The sequence below is a fragment of the Nerophis ophidion genome, linkage group LG11 (genome assembly GCF_033978795.1).
Source record: "Nerophis ophidion isolate RoL-2023_Sa linkage group LG11, RoL_Noph_v1.0, whole genome shotgun sequence".
Classification (NCBI taxonomy): domain Eukaryota; kingdom Metazoa; phylum Chordata; class Actinopteri; order Syngnathiformes; family Syngnathidae; genus Nerophis; species Nerophis ophidion.
This window is the reverse complement of record NC_084621.1, coordinates 24,438,910-24,451,371: the sequence shown is the minus strand read 5'-3', so window position 1 is coordinate 24,451,371 and position 12,462 is coordinate 24,438,910. Positions and strand designations below refer to the sequence as shown.

Below are 12,462 nucleotides of genomic sequence, written 5' to 3'. Positions count from 1 at the left end.
GCCCTGGGTGCCAACCATAACATCGGCAGCTCGGAAAAACCAAGAAAGGAGCTCAACATCGGTGAACCATCCTGGAAGGAAATCCAAGATGTGGTGAAAAAGGCCAGAACAGGATCTGCCCCTGGCCCCAGTGGTATACCCTATAAGGTATACAAAAAATGCCCGATGCTCCTTCGGAGGCTGTGGAGGCTGTTCCGGAGAATCTGGAAAAAGGGCACCATTCCATCATGCTGGAAGAAGGCAGAAGGCTGTTTTGTGCCAAAGGAAGAGAACTCCTCAACCATAAATCAATTCCGTACAATATCACTTCTAAATGTAGAAGGCAAAATCTTCTTTTCTGTACTGGCAAAAAGGATGACCTTATACGTGACTGAGAACGGATATGTTGACACCTCTATCCAAAAAGGTGGAATACCAGGCTTCTCTGGATGCCTGGAACACACCGGAGTTCTCAGTCAGATGATCCGGGAGGCCAAAGCAAGCAAAGGTAACCTGACTGTTGTCTGGCTCGATCTGGCTAACGCCTACGGATCAATCCCTCACGCCCTCATTCACACTGCACTAGACCATTACCACATCCCTCTGCACATCAAGGGAATGATAACCAGCTACTTTGGGGGCATCCAGATACGTTTCAAGACAGAAAATTTCACAACTCAGTGGCAAAACCTGGAAAAGGGAATCGTAACTGGATGCACAATCTCCCCCATCCTCTTTATCATGGGTATGAACCTCCTCATAATAGCTGCTGGGAAAGAAGCCAGAGGACCAGCAATGGAATCAGGCATTCAACAACCCCCAATAAGAGATTACATGGACGATCTCACCGTGACGACCACAACCCATGTGGAGGCGAGACGGGTGCTAACAGTTATGGACCACATGGCAACATGGTCCAGAATGAAGTTCAAGCCCAAAAAATCAAAGAGCATGGTGATCCGGAAAGGTAAATTGACGAACAGGTTCAAGCTGCAAGTGCAAGGAGAAGTGATTCCATCGATTGAGGAGAACCCTATAAAGTGCCTCGGAAAGTGGTTTGACAGCTCACTTACTGACAGGAACAACATCACCAGTACAGAGAAGCAGACAGAGGAGTGGCTGAGGAAGATTGGAAAATCAGGACTCCCTGGTAAATTTAAAATATGGCTCTACCAACATGGACTGTTACCAAGACTCATGTGGCTGTTGACAGTGTATGACATCCCTATGACACACGTAGAAGGAGTGGAAAGAAAGATCAACAAGAACCTCAGAAAATGGCTGGGAATCCCTCCAAGCTTCACATCAGTAGGCCTCTACATAAGATCAGGACAGCTCCAGCTTCCCTTGTCATCCGTGGTGGAGAAATTCAAGGTAGCAAAGTGCAGAGTCTTAATGACATACAGAGACACCCAGGACGAACAAGTCAGACACGCAGGCGTCACTACAAGATCAGGACACAAGTGGGCAGCTGACACAACTGTTGTACAAGTTGAGAGCATATTGAGGCTACGTGACATCATAGGGATGCCATGCACAGGGAGACAGGGTCTTGGAACTTCCCATGTCCAACAATGGAGTAAGGCAGAACCCAGGGAAAGAAGAGCTATGGTCCAGGAGGAAGTACGAAACCTGGAAGAGGAAGGTCGGATATCAAGAGCAGTGGAACTAGCGTCCCAGGGAGCTTGGACCAAATGGGACCTCCCTAAGAGAAAGATCACATGGGCAGATCTGTGGAAGCTGGAACCATTCCGCATCTCTTTCTTGCTAAGATCAGTGTATGACACACTCCCGACTCCAACAAACTTGCACAGATGGGGCATGAGAGGGGATCCACTATGCAAGCTTTGCGGGCAGAAGGGTACCATGGCACACATTCTGTCAGGGTGTAAAACAGCACTCACCCAAGGGAGATACAGATGGCGTCATGACAAGGTGCTCATGACACTGGCTAACACCCTGGAGCAGCAGAGATGCAAGAAACAGCAACCCCAAGGGAAAACAAAATCCATCCAGTTTGTGAGGGAGGGAGAAAAGCCACCAACCACAGCAACAGCAAGGAAGAGCCTACTGCAAATGGCACGGTCTTGGGATATGAAGGTAGACCTGGGAGGAAGGCTGCAGTTCCCCCAGGTTGTACAAACAACCCTGAGACCGGATGTGGTGCTGTGGTCTGAAGAGGCAAAGAAGATAATTCTCATTGAACTCACAGTCCCATGGGAAGAAGGTTGCGACCAAGCCTTTGAAAGGAAAAGTGCTAAATACCAGGACCTTTTAAATGACTGCAGGAGAAAAGGATGGCAGGCATGGCTTATCCCGGTCGAGGTCGGCTGCAGAGGATTCCCTGCCCAGTCGGTATGGAGAATGCTCACAGCTTTGGGAATAACAGGGAAGGAGAGAAAGACAGCAGCTCGCAGGATGGGGGAGGCAGCAGAGAGAGCCTCTTGCTGGTCATGGAGCAGGAGAGATGAGATGAACTGGAAGCCAGCAGGAGGAGATAGGCAGTGACTTGGCCACCACTGCCGGCCCACCAGCGGTAGGGTGTTACGGTTCAGGGTCGAAACACCCAATGACCGCTGGACACCGTCTGAAGATATCAAGTTCATTGGGCCAAGGCTCCATTCACCTAAGGTGAATGAAGAAGAAAGCATCTCCGGATGTAATGCAATCATATATATATATATATATATATATATATATATATATATATATATATATATACACACACACACACACACACACACATGCCCCCAGCGGGCTTTTTGAATATCTCCCTAATTCTGAGGTCTCAAGGTTGGGAAGTACGGTCAAGGATTATTGATGCAATGTAAACAAATCCGAGGACAGGGGAGCCAGATGAGGTGGTTCGGGCATCTGGTCAGGATGCCACCCGAACACCTCTCAAGGAGGTGTTTCGGGCACGTCCAACTGGTAGGAGGCCACGGGGAAGACCCAGGACACATTAGGATCCCCTGGCAGGAGCTGGACGAAGAGGCTGGGAAGAGGGAAGTCTGGGCTTCCCTGCTTAGGCTGCTGCCCCCGAAACCCGACCTCGGATAAGCAGAAGCAGATGGATGGATGTAAACAAATCCATCCATCCACTTCCTACCGCTTGTCCCTTTCGGAGTCGCGGGGGGTGCAGGATACAGAATATTCCTACTCCATGAAATCCACCTGGAAATGATCAAATAGTGTGTGTGGTACCGTCTCTGCTCATATCCCGCCACGTCCATGTCCTCTAGCACGATGAGCATCTCGTCTCCATGGGAACAAGCCGCCAAACAGGACGGCGTACGGCAGCCGGGGGCGGTGGAATAGTTCTGGTACCAGTGGGTTTCCACCTCGTAGGACCGGACCTTCCTCGCGTGCGAGCGGCCCTCCGGGGTGTTCTCCTTCGCCCGAGAGGGGAACTTGACGTGCTTGACGACCACCGAGGGCCGGTCGCAGCCCTCCAGGTGGAGGCGGACTATCTCTCCGTAGCCGCTCCACAGACGCTGGATCCTGGCGCCGACACGCAGCGAGGACGCACCGCACGCCCGCAGCACCACGTCCTGGTATTCCTGCTTCATTCCCTGTTTCACTAAAGTGAAACCGAAACAATACGAGTTTATATCTTTTTACAGTCTTTTTGACGTCCTGGCCTACTTTCACCAAATACCGGAAGTGATCTGGTTCTTCTTCGTTTGGCGTAATGGCGTGTTGCAGCCACGATTTAAATGGTGAATACCGCCACCTATTGTATCGGAGTAGGCACATGCCATAATATAGTCCAGTGGTTCTCAACCTTTTTTCAGTGATGTACCCCCTGTGAACATTTTTTTAATTCAAGTACCCCCTAATCAGAGCGAAGCATTTTTGGTTGAAAAAAAAAGAGATAAAGAAGTAAAATACAGCACTATGTCAGTGCTATTTAATAAATTGTATAACGGTGCAAAATATTGCTCATTTGTAGTGGTCTTTCTTGAACTATTAGTAAAAAAAAAAAGATATAAACATAACTAAAAATTTGATGAAAAATAAACAAGTGATTCAATTACAAAAAAATATTTCCACACAAAGAAGTAATCATCAACTTAAAGTGCCCTCTTTGGGAATGATAATATAGATCCATCTGTCACAGTTAGTTGGTGTTGAACCGCATGATGAAGAGATAGAGGCAGGCATAGAATATGAAAACATGATTTAAATAAAACTAAACAAGAACAAACAAAAAGCACGCACGTGGGCGGAATAACAAACTAAGGGAGCTAGCACTGGAAGCTAGTAAACAAAAAGGAACTTTATCATGGAAGCGAGGGGATAGCTAACAGAAACAGCTTACCGCTACGACGACCAGGACAAAATGTAGCATGACAGGTAGTAGCTGTAACAAAACGACACGACGGGTAGCACGACAAGAGTGATATGTGACAACGACAATACAAATGACAATACTATGATCCAGCAACTGACACAAGACAAAGCAGGTACAAATAGGAGCAGGCTGATTGGCAACAGGTGTGGCCAGGTGCCAATCAGCCGCAGCTGAGGAGGAACACAGCACTCAGGGAACAAGACAGGAAGCTGACAAAATAAGATCACTAGACAAGAACTAAAGACAGGAGATACTAAACACAGAGGTAACAGACAAATGCAGAGGAAAAAACTAAAACATAGACAAACTGTCAGGGGAAAGCCTGACACCATCTGGATTCATGAACTTGATTTTAAACATTTCTTCACAAAAAGGAAATCTTTAACATCAATATTTATGGAACATGTCCACAAAAAACAATATTGCATTGTTGCATTTCTTTTCACAGTTTATGAACTACATTCACATTTTGTTGAAGTATCATTCAATAAATATATTTATCAAAGATTTTTTAAATGTTGCTATTTTTAAAAACTCACACGAACCCCTAAGAGGACGCGTACCCCCATTTGAGAACCACTGGTCTATTGCAGTCTTTTTTAACCTTTTTTTTCTTTCAATTTTTTTCATTGAAAAATCCTGAGGCAAACCGGAAAACAAAAAAAATGAAATTTTATATATATATATATGTATTTACCTAAATTGGCCCTAGTGTGTGAATGTGAGTGTGAATGTTGTCTGTCTATCTGTGTTGGCCCTGTGATGAGGTGGCGACTTGTCCAGGGTGTACCCCGCCTTCCGCCCGATTGTAGCTGAGATAGGCTCCAGTGACCCCCGCGACCCCGAAAGGGAATAAGGGGTAGAAAATGGAAATGGATATATATGTATGTGTGTGGGGGTGGGGGGAATCACAAGACTACATCTCTACAGAACTGTTTCATGAGGGGTTCCCTCAATCGTCAGATTTTAATGGAAGCATTCACATACCATGGTTTATATAGGGCACGGAGTGGGCAGGTGCAGGCAGGCGTAGGGTCGTGGTGATTGGCTACCTGGGAGGTGTTTCCATCTGTGACGGCATGCTGATATAATTTCCCTGCGCTTGTTGAGGGATGACAGGTCTGGGTGATGTATAATAAACAAATTCTCTTTTAAGCATAGGTTGCATCTTTTATTGCCACTGTTGTAAGGTGTGCTGGATGCAAGAATTTGCCATGTTATTGAATATTCAACATTATTGTCTTTGAGGTTCCAAATGTGCTTGCTGAGTTCTGTAGAATTCCGGAGGCTCTGGATTCTAAAAGAATATTCGATAACTTATATATATATATATATATATATATATAAAACAAGTGTCTCAAAGGGCTGCACAAGCCACAACGACATCCTCAGTTCGGATCCCACATCAGGGCAAGGAAAAACTCAACCCAGTGGGATGACAATGAGAAACCTTGGAGAGGATCCCCCCCACCCCCAGACCCCCAACAAGCTGAAATAATCTAAATCCCCCAAATTGAATAAAAACAAAAACTTTCATAGTCTTCTTGAGAAATCAGACTCTTTATTTCAATACAAACATTATAAAAAGACATGTGCAACACGCATAGACAGCAAACGGAATGATAAACACACTAAAAAGGGATTAAAAACATTCATAAAAAAGCTTTATACATTTTTTTTAACAGATTTCTGACTTTGTGTATTTGTCCAACTACTCACTTCCACACATTCTGGTTAACTCTTCATCATTTTAGCTTCATACATGATAAAAAAAAGTCTATTTTCCAAAACCTAAACTGCTACAATTGAAATGTAAAATACTGCTACCATTATTTTGTCTTAGCAATGTGAGATGTAACAGAAAAAATAAAACACAACTTCCAAGACCAACTGGAACTGAACTAGGTCGACAAATAAAGCATCTTTGTGTACGAATGAGCACACAAATAAATACAAAATGACTGAGAATGCCTGGTGACTTGTTTCTTGTCTTTGCACGTACTGCTGTTGCAGCATGTGGGGAGTACTGAATCATGAAAAATGTGTTTGTGTGCATGGAAGATGTTATCTTTGGTCCTTGTTCACTTTGAGGACTTTGTAGATGTGGTTGGCAAAGACTGTGGTAAAGTGGGGCCACGAGTCCCTGGACATGTGAGTGCAAAGAGGAGTTTTACCCACGTTTTGGAGGTCCTCAACGTCCCAGATCTCTGGCATGCTGCAGCCGGGTCTGCACCGAGACAAACGTGTCATCAGTTATCATGCAGTTAGCGGAAAAATATGACCATTTTAAAGGAGAACTGCACCTTTTTCGGGGGTGAATTATGTCTATCGTTCACAATCATTATGGGAGACAAGAAGACAAGAGTTTTTTTCTTTTTTTTCTTCTTTCTAACATGTAAAAATCAGCTAATACCAGCAATAAATTTGACCTCAAAATCACTTTAAAAAACCGCCAACAATAGCTAATTAAAGGCCCACTACTAAATATTAGCGCAGCATTATTTGCGGCTAAAAGTCGTCTCTTTTCATCGCGCAATTAAACAGTATTCTAAGCATCTGTGTTGATGAATTTTTGCAATTTGTCCAATTAATAATGGAGAAGTCAAAGTAGAAAGATGGAGTTGGGAAGCTTTAGCCTTTAGCCACACAAACACACGGTGATTCCTTGTTTAAAATTCCAGGAGGTGAAGCTTTACTATGGATCAGAGCGGTCAAGCGAACATGGTTCCCTAACACTTGTCAACCGGCAGGTTTCGCTGATAAAATTGTGGTAAAAAGTCGCCTCTTACCGGAGATCTGCTGAGCTTGCGCCGTCCGTACAGCTGCCGTCGACTTCCCTCAGAGACTGGCGTCAAGACACCCGTGGACACACCACTCCGACTATCAGGTCATTTTTAATCTCACTAAAACACTAGCAATACAATAGAAAGATAAGGGATTTCCCAGAATTATCCTAGTAAATGTGTCTAAAAATATCTGAATCCGTCCCAATGCAATCACCTTTTTTTTTTACATTATTTTATTTAAAAAAAAATTTCCAGTCCTTCGCTATCAATATCATCATCCACGAATCTTTCATCCTCGCTCAAATTAATGGGGAAATTGTCGTTTTCTCGGTCCGAATAGCTCTTACTGCTGGAGGCTCCCATAATAAACAATGTGAGGACGTGAGGAGCCCTCACCCTTGTGATGTCATCGTCTGCGACTTCCGGTACAGGCAAGGCTTTTTTATCAGCACCAAAAGTTGCGAACTTTATCGTCGATGTTCTCTACTAAATCCTTTCAGCAAAAATATGGCAATATCGCGAAATGATCAAGTATGACACATAGAATGGACCTGTTATTCCCGTTTAAATAAGAAAATCTCATTTCAGTAGGCCTTTAATGTTCCCTAACCTCTCTAATAACCAACCTGTAGCCACATTGTTATTGTAAAAGCGAACACTGAGGAACTCGTTTTCTAGCATACTAAGACACCGAAGTGCTACGGTATTAGGCGTTAAAGCAAACTACGGAAAGAGATAAGCTAGCTCCAATGTCAGCACAAATTGCGTTTGAGTTTGTAATGCACAACACAATGTGATACAACACCAATCTGTACTGACTGAAAAACATGAACACACATATTACTGTATCTGTAAAGTACTAGCTCACATTTCATGTTTTGTTTGACAGCGTATGTACTGTAGTTGTAATAATAGCATGACATGTTGCGTGTATCATGAGCAATATAAAGTGGAACTCGCTCGATGCACAGTTGTGCGTATAGTCCCGCTAATTTGGTTAAGCACTCCATTTATGTCAAAATAGCATGGCTTCAAATTCCGCATTTTGTAGCATGGAGTCACTTTCACCTCACTCTCTCGGCTTCTGTCTGCGCCAACGTCTCATTCTTCCTTCGTGCTCACTTCTAGAAGTAGTAGTTCTTCCTCAGTATATTCAGCTTCAAAAAGATAAGGTTATGAAGGGTCATTTGTCGAAAAATGGTCAGCTTCGTTGTCTATTAGCAAGTCTGCCATGATTAGAGGACACACTTGCCTTTGTTTCCGGAAATAGGACACATATTTGTTGCCAGACGTTGGAAGTGCGCTACTTTGGAAACAGAAATTGACGCGCTAAAAAAAGTATTCTGCAAATTACATATTGTTATGAAGGCGTCTGTTACTGCATTTATATATATATATATATATATATATATATATATATATATATATATATATATGCACATACATATGCATATATATGCACATATATATGCATATATGCATGTATATGCTCAATATATATGCATATATGCATACGTGCTTATATATATGCATATATATACATACATATATACAAATATATAACGTATTTCCTTGAATTGCCGCAGGGCATATAGTATGCGCCTGCCTTGAATTACTCCCGGGTCAAACTCGCTTCCCAAAATAATTACCGCATGCTTAGTATTACCGCCTGGTCAAACTCGTGATGTCACGAGTGACACCTCCCCTGATATCATTTTCAAAACGGAGGAGGCTGATTTCAATCCCGTTAATTTGAAATCGCATAAAGGGAAGAAGTTTAAGAGCTATTCAGTAAGATTTAAGATCCAAGCTTACATTACACTCAAATGTTTACTGCATGCCTTTGGTAAGTGCCGGAGTGAGAAGAGGTTTTAAAATAATTAGCGCATGCTTACTTTTCAACATGCCTTTGGTAAGCGCAGGATTGAGAAGAGGTTTTAAAATTAATTAGCGCCCCGGCGGCAATTCAAGGAAATACGGTATATACAGTATACATATACATACATATATATCAATATATATATATATATATATATATATATATATATAAATACATATACATACATATACATATATATACAATATTTACATACATATATATACATATACACACACATATACATATATATACACATTTATACATATATATACACATATACACACATATTTATATATATATACACACACATATATACATACGTATATATTCATATACATGCATATATATAAATATATATATACATAAATATACATATATACACACATATATATATATACACACACATATATATATATATATATATATACACACACATATATATACATATACACACATATATATACATATACACGCATATATATATATACATATATATATATCAATGATTTTTTATATAGCCCTAAATCACTAGTGTCATATATATATATATATATATATATATATATATATATGCTGTATACATATACATATATATACATATTATTTATATATATATATATATATATATATATACATATATGCAGTTTGTATATAAAACGGAGTGTTTAGAAGTTGGTTTAGAGGGCTTCCAGTGACTCAGTGGACCATTGGTTAGAGTGTCCGTCCTGAGATCGGTAGGTTGTGAGTTCAAACCCCGGCCGAGTCATACCAAAGACTATAAAAATGGGACCTTTACCTCCCTGCACTCAACCTTTAGGGTTGGAATTGGTGGTTAAATCACCAAAAATGATTCCCAGGCGCGGCCACCGCTGCTGCCCACTGCTCCCCTCACCTCCCAGGAGGTGAACAAGTGGATGGGTCAAATGCAGAGAATAATTTTGTGACACCTAGTGTGCGTGTGACAATCATTGGTATTTTTACTTTAACAGTGACTCTCTTTATTATTAAGTTAAGTTAATTATCTTGTTGTCTTTAAAATCCCCCCCGACCCCCCAAAAAAATGTATGTGTTCTTGTCTATCATAATGATTGTGAACAATAGACAAAATTCCAAAAAAGGTGCAGTTCCCCTTTAAGCTTCCAGGATAATAATTGTGCATCTGGCAAGACTGAAGACTGAGCACCGGTGTGTTGTACCTGGTCCTCCTGGTGCACCAGGAATCTTCTAGAACAAAGTAATCCACTCCCAGCTTGTCCAGTTTGCTCTTCACCACGTCTGCAGACATGCGGCTGTACATGGAATACACCAGCTTGGTCCTCTCCCTGCAACGTCAACACACCTTGGCATCACAGCCATGATTTCATTTTCTATACCGCTTGTCTTTGTTTTGTGTATTCAATGAGTGCGATACGGGAAACTAGGCGCACATACGTCTACAGCGCAAAATATATCTTGCGATGTACCCCAGGGATCAATACCAGGACCAAAATTGTTCAATCTCGATAAAAAATACATTTGTAAAGTTACATAGGACTTAAAAGTTAGTATTATTTCAAAAAGACACAACTGAATTCTTTTCAGGAGAGAACACACAAATAATAACAGAAGAAATAAAAAGATGGTGTGACAAAAACCGAGTGAATAAAAAGAAAAACTGAAATAATGCTAAACGGTAACAGTAAAAGAGAAAGTCAAACACAAATACAAATAGACCTTGAAAGAGTACAATCAATCAAATTTAGATCAAAATAGATGATAAAATGAACTGGAAATTCTATGAAAAAATTAAACATGAGGTGACAAGAAATACAAACTCTGTTTCCATATGAGTTGGGGAAATGTGTTAGATGTAAATATAAACAGAATACAATGATTTGCAAATCATTTTCAACCTAAATTCAGTTGTATATGCTACAAAGACAACATATTTGATGTTCAAACTGAGAAACATTTTTTTTTTTTGCAAATAATCATTAACTTTAGAATTTGATGCCAGCAACACGTGACAAAGAAGTTGGGAAAGGTGGCAATAAATACTAATAAAGTTGAGGAATGCTCATCAAACACTTATTTGGAACATCCCACAGGTGTGCAGGCTAATTGGGAACAGGTGGGTGCCATGATTGGGTATAAAAACAGCTTCCCAAAAAATGCTCAAGTCTTTCACAAGAAAGGATGTGGCGAGGTACACCCCTTTGTCCAAAACTGCGTGAGCAAATAGTTAAACAGTTTAAGAACAACGTTTCTCAAAGTGCAATTGCAAGAAATTTTGGGATTTCAACATGTACGGTCCAAGATATCATCAAAAGGTTCAGAGAATCTGGAGATATCACTCCACGTAAGCGGCATGGCCGGAAACCAACATGGAATGACCGTGACCTTCGATCCGTCAGACGGGACTGTATCAAAAACCGACATCAATCTCTAAAGGATATCACCACATGGGCTTAGGAACACTTCAGAAAACCACTGGCAGTAAATACAGATCATCGCTACTTCTGTAAGTGCAAGTTAAAGCACTACTATGCAAAGTGAAAGCCTTTCATCAACAACATCCAGTAACGCCGCTGGCTTCTCTGGGCCCAAGATCATCTAAGATGGACTGACGCAAAGTGGAAAAGTGTTCTGTGGTCTGACGAGTCCACATTTCAAATTGTTTTTGGAAATATTCGACATCGTGTCTGTGGAGGAGGATTGTGATTAGCGCACTGTTAGAGTGGAAGTCAGCGACCCCGTCTGGGCCACTGGAGACAGTGCACCCTCAGACGGGGGCGTGGCATGTGCTGGCTGAAAGACAAAACTGAGCGACTGAAAAGTGGCTACTGACCTGTATTGCAAATTGTGGGATTAAAAACTTCTTTCAACCCGAGCAACTGGCTTCCAGCGGACCTATGTGAGTAGAAAGCCTGGGCAGGTGTGCTGGAGGTGTGGACGGCTTGGACACCTGCAGCGGGAATGTCCTAGCATGGAGGTGGGACAGGTGATCCGGGTCGTCGACCCTGCGGCGCCCTCCCCCGGGCCAGGAGAGACGTACTACGTACCGGTAAGGATACAAGGGAGTATACACCGGGCGATGGTGGATTCGGGCTGCGAGCAGTCCATGATCCACCAGAATCTGGTTCGACCCGGGGCGCTCAGAATAGGTACACGGGTGGGGGTTAAATGTGTGCACGGGGATATTCACGAATACCCTATTGTGCCGGTGGAAATTTTTTTTAAAGGGAAAAAACATAGTGTTAAGGTGGCTGTAAATTCGCGCCTGGCGCACCCCTTAATCTTGGGAATTAATTGGTCGGGATTTAATGGGTTAATAGAGCAGTGCGCAGGGGTGCGTTCACGACCGGTAGGGAAAAGGGATATCCGCGCTGTTCTCATCGGCGACGCGAGATCATCCGACAGTGACGGGGGCTAGGGGGAAGGGGAGATGGCGGGGGCTTCTCAGGAAGTCCCCCCGGCTCCCCAAT

General features: G+C 42.4%; 2 protein-coding genes across 3 annotated transcripts in view; both read right to left on the bottom strand.

The window, feature by feature from the left end:
- The window catches only part of pkdc (protein kinase-like domain containing), a 10,458-nt gene extending 6,786 nt beyond the window's left edge, over positions 1–3,672 (bottom strand). The window contains exon 1 of the mRNA XM_061915450.1: positions 3,184–3,672. Coding sequence (XP_061771434.1) covers positions 3,184–3,548 — 365 coding nt within the window. The 5' untranslated portion in view covers positions 3,549–3,672. The remainder of the gene's footprint in view (positions 1–3,183) is intronic.
- A 2,202-nt stretch (positions 3,673–5,874) lies between these two features.
- dpy19l1l (dpy-19-like 1, like (H. sapiens)) overlaps positions 5,875–12,462 on the bottom strand; it is a 48,514-nt gene continuing 41,926 nt past the window's right edge. The window contains exons 21-22 of one of the 2 annotated variants that reach the window (XM_061915449.1): positions 10,195–10,320; positions 5,875–6,560 (exon numbers count right to left, since the gene is read on the bottom strand). In XM_061915449.1, coding sequence (XP_061771433.1) covers positions 6,398–6,560; positions 10,195–10,320 — 289 coding nt within the window. In that variant the 3' untranslated portion in view covers positions 5,875–6,397. The remainder of the gene's footprint in view (positions 6,561–10,194; positions 10,321–12,462) is intronic. The other variant, XR_009808783.1, reaches the window with a different exon arrangement.